This window comes from Centruroides vittatus, unplaced genomic scaffold (genome assembly GCF_030686945.1).
Source record: "Centruroides vittatus isolate TY-2023 unplaced genomic scaffold, ASM3068694v2 contig_2190, whole genome shotgun sequence".
In the NCBI taxonomy this organism is placed as follows: Eukaryota; Metazoa; Arthropoda; class Arachnida; order Scorpiones; family Buthidae; genus Centruroides; species Centruroides vittatus.
In genome coordinates this window covers 226,782-249,602 of record NW_027121367.1, presented here as the reverse complement: position 1 = coordinate 249,602, position 22,821 = coordinate 226,782, and the positions used below count along the sequence as shown (strand labels likewise).

General features: G+C 30.2%; 2 protein-coding genes across 6 annotated transcripts in view; both read left to right on the top strand.

The window, feature by feature from the left end:
* LOC136970811 (uncharacterized) overlaps positions 1-22,821 on the top strand; it is a 424,253-nt gene that overhangs the window by 220,511 nt on the left and 180,921 nt on the right. The gene's annotated exons all lie outside the window — the stretch shown is intronic.
* The window catches only part of tgo (Aryl hydrocarbon receptor nuclear translocator homolog tgo), a 139,166-nt gene that overhangs the window by 113,054 nt on the left and 3,291 nt on the right, over positions 1-22,821 (top strand). For all 5 annotated transcript variants that reach the window (XM_067265270.1, XM_067265268.1, XM_067265269.1 and 2 more), the window contains 7 exons: positions 6,876-6,905; positions 7,383-7,577; positions 7,690-7,873; positions 8,150-8,256; positions 14,846-14,996; positions 17,495-17,718; positions 22,530-22,789. In XM_067265270.1, the coding sequence (XP_067121371.1) occupies positions 6,876-6,905; positions 7,383-7,577; positions 7,690-7,873; positions 8,150-8,256; positions 14,846-14,996; positions 17,495-17,718; positions 22,530-22,789 (1,151 nt within the window). The remainder of the gene's footprint in view (positions 1-6,875; positions 6,906-7,382; positions 7,578-7,689; positions 7,874-8,149; positions 8,257-14,845; positions 14,997-17,494; positions 17,719-22,529; positions 22,790-22,821) is intronic.

The following is a 22,821-nucleotide window of genomic DNA, read 5'->3' as shown; positions in this document are numbered from 1 at the left end:
AGCCAAAACTTCCATTTCGTTTGTCGGTGATTGTCTAGAAGGGAAAAATTTTCTGCTAGCGAACCCTTTGTTAAATATTTCGAATATCACCACTGCTTATGACTAGTTATTGAAGAGTTTAAGAATAAAGGAAATTATGCTTACATAATCCTACTATAGATATTATGTTATTAAAGAAAACATATCATGCAATGTCTGATTTATTTGTTATTTTATGAAATTCTATGAATGAAACAACAAAGATATCTCTTAAAGTTTCATATTTTTTGTTAGTTATCTCTATATTGTTATACATTTAATATTGTATTTTCAGAAACATAATCTTAGTATACAAGGATTGACTTATAAATAAGGTCTTTATTTTTATAAAATTAGTTTGGAAAGAGAGAGGAAATAATGCAATTAATTTTTTAAAATAGTAAAAATATTAATTTTTATTTAATTTAACAAGTTTTATTGTAATTATACATATTTGTTTTCAACATAAACATTATTTAGAGTGAATATTCAGTCCATTTTTGTATTCCATTCATGAAAAACTCTATATTTCCTTGATCCATTTTTGTGTAGTAAATTGAACTTTTAATACCAGCTTTAATTTTAGGAATAACCAGAAGGAGGGTGATACTGGCATCACCCTACTTCTGGTGATTCTGTGAGATTATATAAAGTACGAACAAGTCAACATGGAGAACTTCAGTGATTTCTTCGATGGGACAAATTGATAACAAGCATGCTTGATAGTGCAGACGCTTAGAGGGGGGAATCCATTTATCTCAGTAGGGACTATCTGACAAGACAACTATCCAAATTAACAAGATAACCCTTTAATTTTCCTTGGAACATACAATACATCCAGGAAAACACACAAGAACATACGGAGCCCGACAATCCAATCTACCGAATAGCTTTAACACTCAATTCTCCTGACAATAATGTGATACAGAATTCCTGTAGCATGCAGACATAAAACGTACCAACAATGAGTTTGAAGTGTACCTCTTTTAATGCTTATCGGACAGGAAACAGTTCGAAAACGAAATCTTTCCACTGACCAGGTTTCACAGTTTTTACTTTCCAGCTTCCCGACTATTTTTTCATGCACTTTCACACACCACACTCTTCCCTACTGATTCTTCCTTCTCTCTCCACTTCCATTCTAACTTCTTCCCCCAAGACACACCATCCAATAAATCTTCCACTCTAGGTTACACATCCAGATTTACACAACTCCTCTCCACCAAGTTGGACCCACCACATGGCAAGGGGGGCAGGAAAAGACATAAGGCACAATTCCTTATCTGGCTATAGGGAGCATGCAGAATAATTTTTAATTTTAGTACTGTTTTCTTACTGCAGTACATCTTGTATTATCATAGTGCAAGAATGGTGGCATTCAACATTGTGAATGCCACCATTCTTGCAAAATGTCTAAAGATAAAATGTGGGTAGAGCCATTTATCACTTGTGTGGGATATGGGAGTGAAGTGGCCCTCCCCCTTTTTTAAACAAGTAAAATACATAGTGTTTCTTTATTACTATCAATAAAATTCAGTTTATACTTCTAATCTAATAGAAATAGTAATATTTGAAAAACTGAATGTAAACCTCCTATACACTTTTCACACAAACTTTGGTTTTATTACATAGAAATGACATTTTTTTTCTGTTGACACAGATATTATTCAATGATTTTTTTCCAAATCATGCTTCAAAAGTCATTGTTTCAAAATCTTGCATGTTGTATAATAGAACAATGATTGGAAACAGAGTTTAATTTCATTTGTTGCCTAAGCTGTAAGATGGAAAAAATCAAGTGGCTGTCTAGGTTAGGGTTATGGGCTACTTTTCTCTTTGCAATGCTAGTCCATACCATTTCATAAAGTCGGGCACAAATTGCTTAAAAATTTGAGATTAATTTTTTAAGCCAAATGATTGTGGCATTATATCAAGCTGTATTACTACTACAGTAGAGAGTCATTAATCGGAACCCCGGTAATCGGAACGATTTTCAGTCGGACTGTGTCGTGCTGAATCGAACATTTTTGATACTAGATTTACTTTTAAAGTATAATTTTCATGTTTTTATATTCTTCAATATATTTATTTTGTTTGTACAAAATGAAGAAATAATTTCTAACGATACGATAGCCTCGATTATTATTATTATAAAATTTTCGTTAGGCTTAAAATCGACGAAAATTCAACACAAAGCGACACACAACGGAGAAAAATTCAATACGAAGCGACATGCAACGGAGAAAAATTTGAACATCAGACAGGTTAATGTATTTTTTCGTACATAATCGGTAATCAGAACAAATCACTTATCTGAACAATTCCAGTCCCCAATTGATTCCGATTAACGACTCTCTACTGTACTATTAAGTAATTTGGCACTAGAAGTAGGTGTTAGATGCCATTTCTTGATAAATTTAATAATTATAATTAAATTAATATTTTAATAATTAATTTTACAGGCCAATTATTTTCTTCCAGAAAAGAATTGGTCTGAAGCAGAATTTGAATCTATAACTGCTGCTTACTGTGTGGTCATGTTGCCAGTTACACTACCCAGACCTTCATCTGATTTTCACTTTCAGAACTATTAATTTAGTTATATCCACTTTCAGTATTTTATCTAGTGCCAAATTACTTAATTATAATAGTAGTAGTAATGTAGTCTGATACAATTCAGTACTCATTTGGTAAACTGATAAATTGGCAAACTGCCAAGGGAAGGTGCCTCTCAGTAGAGCTTTCTAGGAGAACTGACCCCTATTTAGATGTTAGACACAAAGAAAATCTCTTTAGATTTTCTTCATTCAGCCAACAGGCATGAACCCAGTATTCATTGCTTTTATCCATGTACTTATTTTATTTTTTGTTCAGTGTCAATAGTTATCAATCTCAGACATAATGGATCTTTTTTTTTCAAATAATGAACTTTTACAAAACTAATGCCACCAAACTTGTGATAAAGAAAAGACATTGATCTTGATTCTAACAAATAATAATTTTCATAATAACTTTTTTCACAGACTAATAAAATAAGATGCATGAGAAATTAACAAGAAAATAATCTTTGTCAATATTTTCACATGTATCTTATATAAAACCCCAAGTATAATGATTTTGAGAGCATCTACAGTGTGACTTGTTTCAATATTTTTATTAAATACATGTTTTTGACATCGGTTTAGTGTGATTTCTCTTTCAAATTTCATAGATATCCACAGATTTATAAATTCCCTATATGGTGACTGAATAGAGTTTTGAGCATTCATAACTTCTTATAGGTTCATCTTTGAAAAAATATTTTATATAAAAGTTTGTTTATTTTTATTGTAGAATCAGAAGATGCAATAAAAAAGGGGGGAGAGTTTCCATTGAAGAAAATAAAGTTGACCTATTTTCATTGATTGTAGTGCCTAATAGTGTATAATGAAACTAATAGTCCCATCTTGTGTCTCTTTCAAAATCTAACATTTTTTGGTTCAATGAGTATTTTGTAGAATGCATATTTTTCAAATTATTCCACTGGATAAATTAAAATGGTCCACTATATACAGTCAAACCTGTTTTTATGCGCTCTTTTTATGTGCGATTTTTTTAATGCGAATTTTTAATTTGTGCGGTATAGTTGGCGACTAGTCTCGTGCGATTCATCATGTCTTACGTTGACTTATTATAGCATAAATGCACTTATTATAGTAATATTATTGCATGAATATGCGAAAAATGAAATAATTTACTTTTTAAGTCAACAAAACACCACCTGGACAAAAATATGTAAAACAGACGATAGACCAGACGATGCAGTCAAGTGCTGACATCTGTTGTCAATAAATTCTATTTCGTACGGTTTTGAGTTATTTTCTATGTGAGACTTTTTTTATGCGGTCCCTGTTGATCGCATAAAAAAAAAAATATTTTTTAATTGTGTCGCGAAAACTATTATTTACAGCCATTCGTGAAGTTTCGTGAGATTTTTTTTAATGCGTTTTTTTTAATGCGGTCCCTATCCCCCGCATAAAAACAGGTTTGACTGTATATACATCATACATAGTGTTTAAAAATTGTGGAAAAAATGTCTAGTCAACATGGATTCAAAAATCTCTCATACATGAGAAAAAGTCCTTTAAAATTTTATCAAGAGTTCATTTAAAAAGCAGAAGCTAGATGTTTGAAATGGCCACCATTACTATTCAAACGGCCATTGATATGTCATAGCAGTAGCATCATGTGTTAAAAATGCCAGGAGCGTTTTTGATGATATCACACTCGTCTTCAATCTGCACTCATAATTCCTAGATGTTTGCCACTATATCAGCATATATCAGATTTCAAATGCCTCACATGACTTTTTTCTAGAATTGATGCAGTTGCAATAACTTAAGCATGAGTCTTGATAAAAACAATATTTTTTTCATGAAAACAGGAAAAATTGCAGCCCACCATTGCACAATAAATAATTGCTCATTAGAATTAGTTTTGTTTATTTGGCTACAGTAATGTTACATGTGAGCGATTTGCCAAGGGAGATGCATCTTGGGAAGACTTTTGGAAAGCTGAACCCTATTTAAGTGTTACTAACATGAAAAAAACCCAGAAAACTTTACATGGTCGGCCTTTTGGCTATTCCACAACTAACTAATTATGTTCCAGTGTTCAGTAGTTTTATCCACTCTCTACTGGAGGGCATATATTAGAATCAAGAAAGTACCATTCAGAATAATTGAAAAAACTCAAGTTTTTAGATGTGGAAAATTAAATACTTATAGACCATTCACAGGGGTAACACTTTCAATTCTACGCAGGCAAGTGCTATATGCTACCTGTTGCAGTAATATATAGTGTGTTTATTTCACACTATATCGTTGTAGCAGTAATTGTGAATCTAATATAAATAGACATGTTCAATTATATATAAATGTGTACATATCTATCAGATTTACATGTCATAAAAACAATATTATAAAACAGAAACCGCACACCGGATTGTATATAACAAAATATGACCTACTAGAACCTTTGACCGGTGCATAAAATGTTTTCCTAACCCCTTCTGGGTTGTTTTTCAGGCAAATCAGCTGGATCAAACTCAAATACAAAAATTTGAACTAAGCCAAACGATGTTATGTTTCGAATGTCCGGTTTGTTTGCGTATTCTGTCACGTGACGTGTTCGAAAGTGTTCAAAGAAGAAGAACCCAGAAGGGGTTAGGAAAACGTTTGTTTTGGATGATTAAACTTTGTACGCACCGGTTAAAGGTTCTAGTAGGTCATATTTTGTTATAAAAACAATAATTTGTAAGATTGCTGAGACCCTGTACATATCCTGAAGAAATATGGAAAACCAAATGACAACTGAATTGAGTTAGAGTTGTTTTTTTCCTTACAATGTTTACACTATTGTATTAAATCTATGTAATTTTTAATAAATTTGATACTAGAAATTGGAAGAATCAATGCACTCAATTTTTTTAAACTTGATTTGTTTTGATTTAACGCATTCCAATAAATTTGCTTATTTAAAAAGTTTCATTTTATTTTAATTCTAAGAAAAAGTACTCATACTTCTTTGTCTAGAAAATTCGTCTTTCTAAAAAATTCTTACAATTTGCATTTAACAGTTGCTAAACAACTCAAGTAAAGTTTAAACTTTGGCTCTTTTTTTATGACTTATTTGAATGTGTATAGCAGCAATCAGTCTTTCATTCCAACTTTATCTCATGACTGAAGCATCAGAAAAATTTAATTCAAAAAGTTTGAAGTTTGATGTTTTGTATGATTGCATTTCTAGAACCAATCTTCCATTTTTTCATATGAACAATATCTTTTTTACACAGATTTTTCAGGAACATTTCTACTGTGTAAAAACAGAATTGGTTGTATTATGAGATTGTGTTTTTGCTTGCTTCTAATTTCTAATTAATTGAAATAGTAATATATCTATAGCTTTTAAAAAATATCAGTTTTGGTTATTATTTAGTTTAACTTAAGTTTTTGATTTTTTGTAAGTTATGCAGAGCTATGTATTTAAGTTATAAAAGAGAAACAGCCATTAAAGAAAATAAAACTGGTAAGCATTCCATGAAAATAATTTGATGTAATATTTCACAACAAAATAATAATAAAGTTAATTTTCGGAATGTAATTTCTTTTTGAAAAAATCTCTAATCTAAGAGTTATGTATTATTTTCAAAAAGAAATAAGGACAGTGCTTTACAATATAGTTTTTTTTTTTTTTACTTTTCTCCTTTAATTGTAATTATATTTTCCACATTTTGTTTATGACTATGAAAAATATATTGGAAAATAAATTTCATATTTTTTAAAATAATAATTATTAACATTAATAGAGAAGTTTAAGCTTAGTAGATTGTCAGTGATGATATCTATAATTAAATATATTTTCAATGATACATATTTTAATATTTACGTGTGTTATATAACTTAAGTATAATTTATTTAATGAATAGAATTTTAACTGCAGAATAACTTTAAAAAAATTATTTTATTTTTTTTTATAAAAGGCTAAATTTCAGATCTAGTAAATACCTGTCATGTGTCTGACTGTACTTTACTCTGGTCTTGAATATTAAATAAACTACTGCATTATATTTCTACTCAGTAAAGTACAATAGAACTTACAGTGCACTGCTATTAGTATTCATGATGAATTCTAGATAAGTTTTAAGACTATATTAAGAGTGAGAAAGTTCTTTGTTGTTAGAATAATCTGTATTCATCAATTTCACAATTTCATAAATCTTTTCTTTTGAAAAGTAAAGGTATAATTACAGTACATGCTCTGACATGCAAATTGCAAGACACTAATGTAATCTTTTTCTCTCTCTTTTTCTTTTACAGCTGGAACAGTCAAGAAAGAAGGTCACCAATGTAAGTATTCTCACATTTGTAATGAAATTATTTATTTCTCTAAGGAATTTTTATGCATATGAAAGTATATGAAATGAATTAGTTTAAAAAAATTTATATGGTTTATCAAAGTGTGTAAAATTTCAAAGAAATTTTATTAAGAGCAGTGTATAATATTGTAATGGTGAAAGTAGAATATTAAAATACATCTCTCTTATAATTTATGTAAGCTTAGGATTTAATTTTCCTGGGTACAAGTTTCACACTTTGTTAGAATAGAATGTTCTACAAGATGAAAATTGGTCATATTAAATTTAATATTATGTATTTATGATAGATAACTGGTTAAAATAATTGATAAATTGTAAATGCAAAATGAAGTCAAATTTTTTAAATGTATATTAATAGAATAAATGCTTAAATGTATTTTTAAATATTAGTTTTAATTTTTTTTTTAATATCTAATGGTTATATAATTTAAAATATATTTTTGTGTAGCATCCATGCGCTTGTGCATGGGTTCACGCAGAGGCTTTATTTGCCGAATGAAAATTGGAAATGTTCAGCCGGATGCAATGTGTCATGGTCATCTTCATCGAATTAGACAAAGAAATAGTTTGGGACCATCAACTGATGGCAATGCATATGCTGTTGTGCATTGTACAGGTTACATAAAAAATTGGCCTCCTTCTGGTAAGTTGTTTCTTCATCTCTCTGGTCTAAGAGTAGTTAATGTAATTGAAACAGAAGTTATAAATTAAGTGATTAATGTAAAGTAATAATTATAAATAAGATATTTATATAGGTGTTCAGATTGAAAGGTTGGATCCAGAAGATGCTCACAGTGGTAGCCATTGCTGTTTAGTTGCAATTGGTCGTCTTCAAGTGACAAGCACACCCAATACCAGTGATCTCATGGGTTCTAATTCTTCCAATGAATTCATTTCTCGACATAATATGGAGGGAAAATTTACATTTGTGGATCAAAGGTAAATATTTTTATTTGTGTAGATAAAAGCCTATATTTATACATATATTTATAAAGAAGCACAGGTACTGTACATAGTTATGTAGAATTGTATATATTTAGTGAATTCTAAAGTTTATTAAATATGTACAATTTCCTAAATTTCAAAACAAATATTATGTATAATAATTACTATATGATAAATAAAATATATGATTTGTATAATATTGTAACACATTCTAGTTTTGTGTATGTTTAAAAATTGAAGTTTTCATGAAGATCAATTCTTAATTTTTAGAATACAAGGTGTTCTGGGTTATCAGCCTCAGGAATTACTGGGTAAAACATGCTTTGATTTTTTTCATCCTGAAGATCAAACCCATATGAAAGAAAGCTTTGAACAAGGTAAATTTTCATCTGACATCAATTTTTTACATTTTTTTTTATTTTTTAAAAAAACATTATTTAAACTTGTTTCATTTGAAATAATAAATTTAAAAAAGTTTGACCTTACTTCAAATTTAGGTATCTTATCAATTGACAAATCAATTATTTTTCAATTATGAAATCATATATCAGATTTTTAGATATAAATAATCTTCAATATTGAAATTTGGTTTATTTGTTTAATAAGTTAAGTACAGGAAACCCTCATATAACACGTTAGTTATATTCCAAAAAAGTGCCACGTCATGCGAATCCATGCTACACAAAACAAAGGACTAATGATAGGGTTATGTTCTAAAAGTTAACAAAAGTGTACTATCCTTTTTCATTACTAAAAGAAATATGTTTATTAAAGCAATCGATAATTTATTTCCAGTCAATAATTAATTAACAATCACAATTAAAAGTACTATATTACATGTTAATATTAATTTTATATAGTTAAGCTGAGCATTTTCTGTTTACAAAGTATTGTCATCATCTCAGCTATCTTATTGATGTTTTTATTTTTATCATAATAAATTTTTTATGGATGAACAAAATAAAAATATGTTATTAATTGAGAATTTATTATAACAGGTCATGTTTGTTAAGTTGGGTACTGAGCGACTTTTTCCGGAATTTGTGTTTGAATGCCAAAGAGTTTAATAGCACTTATCTAGAAATGTATAAATAAATTTTACTAAATATGAAAATTAATCAATAAAAACAAAACATAATGGGTCTTAAAGGCTAAAATCTGAAAACAATGACGATGACACCCAATTGATAGGAAAGTTAGGACAAGGAAGAAAGAAATTGTACTATCAGTTTTCATTAAAGTAAACCTGACAAAAGGCACAAAACAAATTGAAAATATCTGTATTCTAAAATACATGGCCAAATTTGAGACAATATGCATGCTTGACTTGAATAAAGAAATCAAATAATGGCATTTTCACTGAAAAATTGTGAAATTTTGTATCCCCAACCTGTGTTAGAGTGAAGTCATATCATACAGGTGATATCCCCAATTTTCAAACCATGTTGTGCAAAGGATACCTGTACATTGTAAATTTCAAATTTATAATTATTTTAAATAAAATTAAATAAATTACTTGATATAACTTCATTGATAAATTAATTACAATTATTTATGAAAATTTAGTTAAAATTAAATTTTGTAATTGATTTATATTTATTTTAATATCAAAAAGGGAAAGTTTTTTTGTTTTCTTTGAAACATAACAACATGAAATGAATTATTTGCAGACTAGTCAGATATTGTATTCAACCATCATGTGTAATGTGATAATGCTGTCATTAAGAAAAATGCTAATTTTATTTTGTTAAATTATAAAATTAGTATTTAACCAAAGTTTTTTTAATTCAAAGAATGGCAAATTATATACAATGTGACCGTGCTATACACAACTTGCCACATATGGCTTTGGGTTTATGCTATTGACAATCTAGGAGGGAAAAATGGAAACTATGTAAAATTTTAAAAAATGTTTAATTGCACACTAAATTCATGTCATTTTTTAAGATGCATAAAGTCTTGCAGCATTTTATTTATTCTCATTCAAGGAAAGTGTTACTGTGCTCATTTCTTTGTTTTGTTTTAAACACTAGGACTTGCATCCTCTTTATCCAGAGTTCTTGCTTGTAATACATTGTGTCTATGTGATATTGGTGCTTCTCTGTTTCCTTTATGCTAATTACTTTGCAAACATGACTCCAAAACACAAGGGTAGTGATCTGATAGTTCTGATAAGCCAAAGAAAAGCCATAAAGGGCTTACTTTAAAGCAAAAATTAAGATTTTAGATGTAGTGAGAAAAGAAAAACATTCTGCTCCCGAAAACTTTTTAAAGTTGTTTTTATACTTTAAGGTATTATGCTATTTATTTATTAATATAATGTTTATTTGCTTTATTTATATATAAAAAGAAATGTGATAGGTTAATATAGGAAATACTTAGTGGTTAATAAAATGGTGGTTTGCTATTTTATGCAAATTTCTACACTATTTTTATGGATTGTCAGGCATGTCAGTCTATTCAGGGGAAACCATACAGAAATCAGCTATTTCTGTATGGTAAAAACTGGCATGCTGGTTTAAGGGAGGTTACACATTTCTCTCTAGAGGGAACGTTAAAAAACAAACAAATTTTTATTCTAAAATTGAAACTGTCAACATTGCATCAAAAACTATGATTATATGTTTTAATTTGTTGATTTTGTCTTTTTCTAACAATGTAAAATACTCATGAAATGCCAAAAGTGCATTTTTTATTTTTATTTTATTATAATTTGATTCAAAAATGCAAAAATAAACGTATTAAATTTAAGAAATTTGCTGTAAATTATCTAAACTTACACCTGTTAATGTGCCTTTTGTGTGAAATTAGAGAGAAAGGTGTTATTTTTAAGGTCAGGGTAGATGATTAATGCAGCACACACTTACTAAGTATACTACTACATAAGTCCAATAAGTTGTTAATTGTTTTATTTCCTTGTAAAAGAAAACTTATATCCTGATTTTTAGTTAGTCAAATTACAATGTTATTATTTTATTGTACTCGGAAGAATGTTTTCATTAATGTTTAATTAACAACTAGTTTTGTTAGATTTGATTAATTTAATTTGTAGTTGCAGTTTAACCAGCACATCATTAACCTCAGAGTTTCCAGCATGCTGGTCTCCTCCAGTTATATGTGGCATACTGGTCAATCTGCAAAAATATAGTACAGTCAAACCTGTTTTTGTGCGGTCTTTTTCTGTGCGATTTTTTTTGTGCCGTATATGAAAATTTCAATCAAATTGGAACATAATTGACTCCTGTAAAATTTTTAAAAACTCTATTGGTTGTTTTCTATGACATCAGCAGGTTTTTTCATTTTTTATTCAGTAAAATTTTTTTCTCATACGTTTATTTCAGTCTCCTCTTATTTTAATAGCGTAAAAACCATAAATATTATGTTATATTTGAACAGATGCTGTAAGTTAGCTCCCTCCAGCTTTAGACTGCAGGTATGAAATTTCACCCCTTGTTAAATGAAATAACACTTCCTGCAGCTATATTTATCAAATAAAATCATTATTTAACGATTATTTTTAACTTTTTAATGTTAGATTCGTATTTAAGTGGAAATAATTAATTAATATAAAAATTAAAATTCTTAGAGGATTTTTTTTCCCCATTAGGTGTTGCAGAAAAAGGCCCAAGGAGTTAAAAAAGCAATTCCTAGTTATTTCGTACGGTTTGGAGTTATTTTCTACATGAGACTTTTTTTATGCGGTCCCTATTCACTGCATAAAAAAATATTTTTTTAATTGTGTTGGGAAAACTATTTTTTATAGCCACTCATGAAGTTTCGTGCGATTTTTTTTAATGCATTTTCTTTTATGGGTCCCTATCCATAAAAACAGGTTTGACTGTACTTATGCAAAGGATCTTAGAACATATTGGTCATATTTATAGCACAACCCTACTGTATACTAGTTAAATAACGCTGTATCAGCATGTAGTCAGAACAAAGCTGCTCGCACCTTTATTTTCTAGATTATGAGGGAAAAAAGAAACAAAGAATCCTTCGTTCTCAACGATATATTTGATTTCTATTGGATCATTTAAAGCAGTGTTTCCCAAACTTTTGACATCTGTGTACCCTTTGTATAATTTTCTTAATGCTGAGTACCCCTCGTCAAAAAAAAATGCATATACTTTAAATCAAAAACCAAAGATAACGAGGATATTCCATTTCTATATGCTGCTGCAATTGAAAAATCGAAAAAGCCAAAATAGAAGACTATGTGGAAAATATTGTTCCTAGATATAGCGATATGGACTTTAGGTCTCATTTTCGTCTTTCTAGAAGCACTGTCAAAGTAAGTCTCTGCTAAGAATTGTTAGATGTAGTAACTAGCTACAGAAAAATTGGTTTATTCGGCATTTTTAGCTTTTTATTAATACTAAAGCACATAACAAACCTTTCCTGTTAGAAAAATCGCACAAAAGCTAAAAATACACACGAGCACATTGTAACAATTCAATGTGTAGATACTGGAGGTTTTTGTGTGACACTGTTGTCTTGGCCATAGGGTGGAGGAATGCACAGAATCACAGCACCCGGCGAAACCGCTAAGAAGTAACGAAGTTTTTTATTACTTTTTCTATGTTTGTAATCGAAAAAAGTAAACTGCTTGTTGACCAGGAACAGCCGAAGCACGGTGCAGCGTGTACCCCCACTAAACTCTTCCCATACCCCTGGGGGTACGCGTACCACACTTTGGGAAACACTGATTTAAAGGTACAAATATAAGGTCAGAATAAGCCATTAATTAATTGCTTTGCCAACGTCTCATGAAATTCTGTCTATAACTATGGGTCTTGGACTTACAGATTGACTCGTAGCGATCTTTATTGTAACTCTTTAAAAATACTGAGTCAGTTATTTATTTCACTTGACTCAATGTAACATAGGTAAGACCGATAGCTGTCTCTTTTTCCCCTATACTTATTTTGATTTTTGGAGGAGTTAATCCCTGTGATTTATGTATAGTCATCGAGTATGCTAAGGTAAGGGGAAACTGTCTACAAGATCACAATATACTGCCATTTTTCGAAGAGCATGTTATGGGGATTATTGGAAACAGATTACCATAGATGAATTCCACTAAAATAAACAGAGGAAGAGCTGGAGAGCAAGCATTAGGAGCATATGTAATTTTGCGTATAGTTCCTAGTGAACCATTGACGAGATCTCCTTGCACCCATAAGTTGACTCTCGGCATGATTCTGGCATTAACTGAGAGATTCAAATACTTGGAGAGACCAAGAGCTGAGTCATTTTTGGACGAAGGCAGGGCAATATCTGGAGCGTTTTCAGATGCTGTATAAGCAACAGGGTACCCAGTTGACTGCAAGTAGTCTTCATTGCTTTGTTTAACTTGCTTGTTTGTTGGATATAGCCGTTTTAAACTGATCAAGTTCATTTCTGGATAAATAGGCTCAATTTCTTGTCGTCAGAATATTCAAATCTGTATCAGAGAAATCACCTGAAGCTAGATGTAAGACATCTGTGAAGGAACTATCTGCGCTATTTTGTCTATGAGAATTACTAAGTTCAATGAACTTCTCAAAAGAATCAAATGCGAATGTAATGTAAAAAACACTCGAGGAGAGAGGAGTATCTTTAACAGGAGGAAGCTGACAAAAATCACCATACAAATAGACAAAGAATCCACCAAATGGCTCATCTTTCTCAGTGTTTATCTCTCTCAATCTTCTCTCGATCATGTAAATCATTCTTGCACCAATCATTGACATTTCATCGATGATGATGAATTTGAGCAACTTCATCTCAATCTGGAATCTCTGTGCAGCTTTTCCATTTAGAGATCGAAATTTCATACTAACGATAGGAAGATGAAGGAGAGAATAGATCGTAAAGCCATCAATATTGATCACTGCTGCTCCACGTTTTAAAAAGAAAACTTTTTTAAACTTATTATTCTATAAAGACTCTTTATATTTGTTGTTGTGTATCTAGTTAGCGATAACATTTACCTTTCAAAATTATCGTTTTAATGCTTGTCATATTTTCCGACCACTAGATGACGCTTCTACAAGTGCGTGCAGGAAGCGACTAACACTTGACTTCATGCATTCCTTGTCAACATTATAACTCTAGAATGAGTTGTCCGATCTTGATGAAATTTTCTAGGACGACTCATCATCACTCAAGGATGAACTGATTAAAATTTCAACTCTCAAAAATGATCCATACTGAAGAAAAATGCGATCTTCATTTTGACCCCTATCTCCAGTTCTACAAAAATGGATCATTTTTGAGAGTTGAAATTTTAATCAGTTCATCCTTGAGTGATGATGAGTTGTCCTAGAAAATTTCATCAAGATCGGACAACTCATTCTAGAGTTATTTTGTTGACAAGGAATGCATGAAGTCAAGTATTAGTCATCACTTCGTTCCGACAATTATTAGATAGTATAAACACTATAATCAAATTAATAAAGCTACATTTATTTCACTAACTCATTAACATGAAATGTAAAGAAAAATGAAATAATATTTTGTAGATTTTTGTTCGATGGTTATTATTATAGTTAAATATCTGAAGACAAAATCTGCCCAAATAGGGATATATTTTTTTGTGTTTTTAAAAGGACTTTTTAACATCCAGTAGCCTAAAGAAAGGTCACTCACCAAGAATGTGTAGTCTGGAACACGAAGTTAATAAATGGTGGTCCCTATTTGGACAGACTTTGTCTTCGGATATTTAACTGAAATAGTATTGTTAAAAGGAAATGCCAAGTACATTACAGAAAAATCTAAAATCTTTACAAAGTAAAATATTTTGTGCACTATGAAGTGTAATAATAAAATATATTATTGTATTTTGAGTTTTCTATTATAATTGTTATTAAAAAAATGGAAAAAAAATGGAAAAATACAATTATTTTTCTATTCTATTAATAGATAATATTCTATAAGTTAATTATTTTACAATAAAGAGAATTTATGATAAAAATTTATTTCTAGTACTTAAATTGAAAGGACAAGTGATGTCTGTAATGTATCGGTTCCGAGCCAAAAATCGTGAATGGGTATGGTTACGAACAAGTAGTTTTGCATTCCTGAATCCATATACTAATGATGTTGAATATATTGTATGCACCAATACTTCTGCCAAGTAAGTTAATTTACTTATCATCATTTAATTCAAAAATATATATATATTCAATATATATATAATCAATTGTTATTATTTATATTATTTTAAATACTATCTTTCAATTAGTATCCAGTTATCTGCCAAGTTTAAATAAATTTTTTTTATTAGATGGAAAAATGGTAACAAGTGCCAAAACTTTTAGCTTACATTACAATCTAAACTTGATTAAATATTCTCTGTTAATATTTGAATATTTTTATTTTCTTGAAATTTTCACTATTCAAAACTGTGGTCAGTTCAGATTTGTCTTTTCGTTAGTTTCTTCTCTATCATACACAAAATAATGTTTCATTCTAAATTCTCAATAGGATTGTGCTTAATATTAATAAGCTACCATCTGAACTAATTACTAGTTTGCGAGATTGAAGGATTTTATGACCCCACTTCTGTGCCATCAAATGTGAGATCGAGGGGTTTTGTAACCTCCTGTGACTTCAAATGTGAGGCTGGTAGTCTTGTTCTGGTTTTCCCTCACTCACTATCAGGATTAATGTTTCGAGATTCAGGGGAGATCAGCAAGGTCTCTCCTTTTTATCTTTGGTCCTGATGCAGGACCTGGAGAATAAAAATTGATTTCTGAGTTGTCTAAAAATGCTTTCAAGTATGACCAGAACTTAGGAGGATTTTACTTAATGGGTTTCCATGGTTACATTGGGATGACAATGGAGTTAGGTACAAGTTAGAATATAACAAAAATTATTTATTTAAATGACTAATTAAATCTATACATAGAGATAAACTTAAATGAATTAATCAAATGAAATAACTATACAAAGATATAAATGGAAAGGTTCTACAATCTAAGCTCTAAAAATTATATATCAATAGACCTCGTTTTGAGAGAGTATACATCAAAAATAACAATCTGTTACCTGCTTTCCTACATCCAAGATGATGAAGGTGTCAGGAGAATTAACATCTGGAGATGGAGAATAGGGAGTTGTATAAATCCATGATTCAGCACTCAGCAACAGCACCAAATTTAGTGAGAACTATGACTAATACATGACTTAAGCCTGTGGCTAAAGGGCGACTAAAACACGAATGAAGCACTGTTGAAGGTGACCCTTCACCTTATATACTCATTGGTCCGCCAATGGTATAGTTCAAATATCATGCCAAATTTCTGTCCTGAGGGGGAAGTCAGCCATTTCTGGACAACAGTCAAGTGAGGCATCGAACTCAACTATTGGTTTCAAAGGAACTACATTGCTTCTCTCTATGAATCAGAGGAAGTACAAAGATAACAAAGATAGATAATTTTTCTATCATCTTGTTTTAAAATAATATTTAAAATATTAACTTAACAAAAATATTAAAATAAATCCCTTCTCAACTCCAGATTCTCACAAGTTCATGTAGCAATTTGGTTTAGTTACCATGTTGTTTAATAAAAATTTTTAGTTATAAAATTAAATTTGGAGATAACGACATTGGTCAGCAATAAATCTTTTAGAAAATAAGCTTGGTCAAACGCTCCACTTCGATCTGATAGCACGCTCCACAAAAACTAATCAAATATTAATTTTGTTTGAAATAAATTTTATAAATTCTTGGAATCAAGTAGTTGTTGCACATGTGCATGGACATGCACAATAAATGGATTGAACGGAGCATGCGCATGCAAATCTGACAGATTCACTATCTAAATGACACAAAAGTCCTAACATAAGCACTTCTCCACTATAGTGGAGCATGCTAAAAACAATAAAATACAAATTTAAAATAATTGCATTTTTCTCCAAAAATGTTCTTTAATTAATAACATAGTATGTGAAAGAAATAACTTTTTGGTAGTAATTATAACCTGTTTCTTGAAAATTTATTTAACCAGTTCAATGTTGGGAGTCTAAATTGATTGCAATTTAGACTAAATATGACAAAATAGATTCATGCTTGAAAGACCTTTAATAAAATAATCTAATTATGGTTTTGGTATTTGTTTAATGAAATAATTGTCTACAAATAAAACTTACTTGATGAATTATAAATTACATTTTTATATTAGGCCTACGGAACATGTTTAGATTAATATTCTCTTTTTAGTCTTGTAATTAAATATTATCAGTCCATTTTAATGATCATATCAGTTGTGTAATTCAATCAATTCAGAAGATATTTGGACTATTTCATATAATCAGTAAAAGACAATTTTAAAACTATGGGTGTCATTTTCCATGACACCCATATGTTTTAAAATTGTCTTTTACTGTTGTTGTAATAGTATGAAATTTCTCATAATCATTGGATTGATTTAGTACAGTAAACAATTGTTTTTGATTTCTCAATGATTAATAGTTTAAATCTGTTACTGAAAAGTTTTATATTTTATTTTAATGGTTGTATTTTGTTATTTCTAGTTATATTTTTGTGTAATCTTTTTATAAAAATAGTACATTATTGATACTTAAAATATTTTCAACAAATTTATCATTTATACTTATGATTCATTGTAGAAGTTTACATCACCAACAAGATGTAGCAACTTCAGGTGCTGAACAGTCTCCGTCTGGTGTAGGAACATCAAATGCAGGAGATGGAAATATGGGACAATATCCAGGCCATAATATGCAACCTAGTGGCATTTTAAGTTCACAAGCCAAACCAGAAGGACTTGACTACAGTATTCCAAGATCTGGAGAAGTTTATCCAGGAGTTGTACCACGTGGTCATTTACCAGGTAAATGTTAATATTGTTTATTATTTTAAATCACAGAATTATAAATATTCTATTTTGATTCCTTTGATATTCATTTTGTTATCCAACAAGATATATGAAAATGAATTTAGTTAAATGTCTACAATTATATTTTTTTAATAAAATGACAAAAATAAATTTCTTTAATATGGAAATAAAACAATCATTTTTTTAAATAAATAATGAAAACAGAGAGAGTGAATTTTCAGATGATTAAATATATTATCAAAAATTGTGACAAACAACAAAAATTAAATACAGTGGTACCTTATATTTCAAATTTATTCATTCCAGGAGGTCTGTCTCTGAATCATTCGAAGACTGAATGAATTTTTCATATTAGAAATAATAGTGATAATAAACAAAGTGAATTAATCCATTCCCAGACCCTAAACAACAATGTTTTTAATAACAGCAAGTACATATAATTTAAGGTAAAAATAACACAATTACATACCCTAATAATAGATTAAAACATGAAAACAATAAATAAAATACATACTATATATACTGTATAATAAAATTAAAATTGCACTTACTGGTTGCACATTGTTGACTTTGGCATCTTAAACATGGATGCCAGATCTTTCATATATGTACTGCTTTCATGTTTTGCAATAAGTTTCTTTTTTATCTCAATCATTAATATTATAACCTTCTTTTTAGACATTGTTGGTTCCGCACACTTCTCGAATTCCATGGTTAATAAGTAAAGAATATATTGGGTTGAATGAGAAATTTTTGCACATTTTTAACAGCTGTCCTTACTTAACATAGATGTATCATTTAATTATAACAGTTGTGAAATTTAACAAATTATTACTAATGTGGGATTCTATTCTTTATTTAGAAGCTTATTTTAAACTTTTTACTTAACATTTTGTTTGAATAAAATCAATTTGAAATATCTGCGGATGAAAAGTATATCAGGCATATTATGCTTTATGAGTTTTGAAAAGGATATAACACTGTACAAACAGTAAAAAGAAAAAAAAACTTATAATATATATGGGGAAGATGCTCCTAAACTTCAGACATGTCAAATGTAGTTTAAAAACTTTCATTCAAGAAATTTTTAACTAAAGGATACAAAATGTGTGGGGATAATCAAAAGCTGTGGACAAAGAAATTGTTAAAAATTGACAAATAACATAATATATATAACAAAAACCAAAGTGAAAAACATACTGAAAATATACGAGATCAAGGGCTGACTTTGGCACACAACAGATTGCATTTATTCTTTGAGTACATTTTTTCACTATACATGTAGTTCAAATTATGAAGCAAATTTTTGCCAAATTTAGCCTTCAAAGTACAAGGTACCACTGTATATAAAATTCCTTTATTAATAGTGATTTAAAATGTACATAATGAGCACTAACACTGACTGATAACAAATAAACACAAGTGAATTAAAATCAATATTTGGTCACTATTTTTGTACATACCAATATAAACATAAAAACTGTAATAGATGGTTATGTTGTACAATTGAAACATTAACAAAATATTATAAAATAATCAAGAAAAGAACTCAATTGATAAAAATATTATTTATTTTTAAATTGTTAAAATAAAGGTTACTCTCTCTCTCTCTACATGCCATATCAGGACTCCTGATGTCGGCAAACACCTAGCGTAGGTTAATAGATGGTTAGTAATGTGCCAAGGTGTATCCTGGGGAAATTACATCCAGAGTGGTTCCCCATTGCCTCCTCTGGGGGCATGATGTTATGCAAGGGGAAAAGCCTTCTGGGAGATCTTGTAAGGGAAACTGGCCCCTATTCAGGTGTTACAAACATGAAGAAAACCCGGAAAACTCCACATGCCAGCCCATCCAAGCGCGGCGCAACCCCCCACCAAACTCCCAGTGTTTAGCGACAGAACCACTTGGCCACTGGTGGGCAAGGTTACTCTAAACACTTCTTAATTTTAAAATTATTTTATTAAAAAAAATACCTGAAATTTTATTATTGAATTGATATTCTGAAAATTCAGATAAAATCTGCTGTACAGTCTTGGTTTAAAACCTTAATATGATGTAAAGTAATTTTGTTATTGAAAAGTCTTTAAAAGTTAATATATTCAATCTATTTTCACCTACAAAGTACTTATAGCATCTGAATCAGAAAATGATCTGGTTAATTTTAGTAACCAAATTATTTTCCAATAATTTTAGCTTAGTTTTGCTAGCAATTTCTATAATGTTCAGATGAATTTGTAGAGAAGTTATTACCTACTGTAATTTCATGCAATTAACCTTCAGGTTATCTATGTTTAAAAGACACTTTGAAAGCAAGTGTATATGCCAATTTTAAATTGCAGTTATGAACTCATCAAACAAATTTGTGTCTGAAGTCACTAAGAACATCTTTGGAAAATATGATAAATCCTTTTAATACTGCAGAAATATTTGCTTACCATCAAGATGTTTTTCTAAGTTCATCAAAAACATGTACAGGTTGCACCAAAAAAACCAGCTACAATTGGGTAGGGCTTTGCATTAACTATGGAGGCATGTAAGTGGCAGTGTTGGGCTCTTTCCTTATCACATTCTGTACCATTTTCAGTAGTCCACATGACTTGGTCAGGTGAACATTGTGCATTCATTATCAAAGCATTTATCAAAACAACAATTGCTTGAATGCTATGCAAAGAGCCTTCTAAAATCATTTGGCTCTGGTTGCTAACTTCAGAGCAACAGGTTCAGCTCCAAAGAGAAAACCATCTGGCAGGGCTCAGACCATATGAACACCTAAGAATATTTGAGCTGTAAGAAACTTTTTTTATGCAATGTCCAGTACATTCCATGTTAAGCATGCTTCTGCTTTGCAAATTTCCAATACAAGTTTAAGAAGAATCACAAGAAACTGCACAATCTTCCCTATAAAATGATGACAATGCAAGAACTTGGTGCTAAATACTGGGAAAATCACTGAGAGTTATGCAAAAACATTCTTCAAGGTGTATTGAGATGCTGTACTTGTGTAACAATGAATGCTTCTGATAAACAGCACTGAGTTCAGCGTTAAAGTAAATTTTCTTTATACTGCAAGCACTTTCGACGAAGTTATGTTCGTCGTCCTCAGGCGAAAAAGGAAAGAACAAATTTGAAAAGTGGCACGTGCTGAGCGTTCCAAGCAGAAACGGAAGAATTTCATTGGCGAATTTTTAAAAATAAATTTTAGCGTTTGGTAACTTTGCCGGTTCGGAAGAGATTTAAATTCGCGCGACTGACGGCGCATGCGTTGAAAAGCAAATGTGCTAAGTGTGTGACTGTCGGCACATTTGGGTGTTTAGATGCTGGTACAGAGTAACCCATATTTCGGGCAAGTCCAGGGAGGGGACGTTGCATGCATCTGATGTCATTGTGAGGAGCGCTTCCCAGATGAATGTAGTCTTTCTATTGTTGCAGCTCTTGAGCATCGCTGTTTACATGTAACAACATTGCTTTCTGCCATATTGGAAACTAAATTAAACTAAATGTGTTTGTGTTGTCATTATAATTTTGGTTTATCTGCTTCATTTTTTACTCTATAAATTTAAACTAATTAGCTCTTAAATTTAAATTTTAAATGAATATTTGTTTAATATAAAATGGATTTGTACATTAAACTAATTAGCTCTCCAACCCATGTCAAATTGATACTATTGAGATGAAAATTATTTTCTGTTTAATTTTTTTCCATATTTATTTTACTAATAATAATAATATGGATATGACTATAATAATAATTATAGTCATATCCATAGAGTTAAATTGTCAAATGCCAAGTTATTTGATTATTTGGATTTGATTATTATATATATATATATATAAAGCATAAGACTGAATATCCTATATATATTTAATTAATAAACTGCTAATGAAAGTGAAACAAAAAAATATTTTTTAAGGTTTGAGATTTTATAAACAGCATACAAGTAAGTGTTATGCTTTCAATATCTGCTCCAGTGATGTGAGTTTTGCAAAAGCTTTATTTCTATTTAATAAAATTATAAATATGACTTTTACAAAGAAAAAACTTTGCATATTGTCCTCCTTTTTCACCGTTTGCACCATCAGCAGTCCTTGAACAATTCACACAAATTTCGGAGACGACCTTCCTTTGTAGGCTACTGTCTCTGCAAAAAAATGTAAAACAGGTAAAGCATCCTCTGGTGTTAATGCCACAATTATAAAAACCACCAAGAAACCCAATTATGTTTTTTACCCTATATGTCTGGTGTGGAATATGGGGTGAATAGCTTCTTGGTCCTAGTGACCAAGAAGCTATTGTGAACATCCTGAAAAACACAATGGTGAATGAATGGTTTGATTTACCACCAGAGGGCTAGAAGCAGTATAAATTGGCTAAGGACTTGATAATATGATGAGAAGATTTACTCTTGTTTTTAATGTAAAAGCATCAGATCCTCAAATAAAAGGCTGACGTTTGATATCGTTTTTAACTTTCTGAATTTTTACCTAGTATTATTTGTTTTTTAACGAAGTTTTCTCTTCAATCCAATGTAACTGTTACTTCTGTGGTTGTGTTAAAGGATAAATGGATAGACTCAAAAATGTATATTTTTGTAAATAGTCTTAACATCAAATGTCAAATGTATGACAACAGATTTATCTAATCATCACATATTTAGTTTTAAATATAAAAAGTAATCCAATAAGTAGCAGATCATTTTTATGTTTGGATTATAAAACAATATGTTAAAAAGTTAAATAATGTTGTATTTTAACATATGTATGTTCTTTTAGAAAAGATTTAAGATATATTCATAATTTTTTGTAGGTTCCCAAGGACTCCAAGAACGTCGTCCTGGTTCTGGTCAGCCAGTGTATGGAACATACGAAGCTAATACTCAGTCTCATTCCAGTTTAAATTATCCAAGCACAAGTGTTGGTGGTGGGGGTACAGGGACCATAGCTCAAACAGCACCAAGTGCTGCAGCTACAAGTGGTGTTCTAGCAAGAATTAGCAAACCTTCTTCAGCCTCGACTTCTTCGGCTTCTCCTCCTCAAGGTGCCTGGAACCAACGACACATAGGACAGGTAAATATTTTTAATATATCAAAAATTCGCAA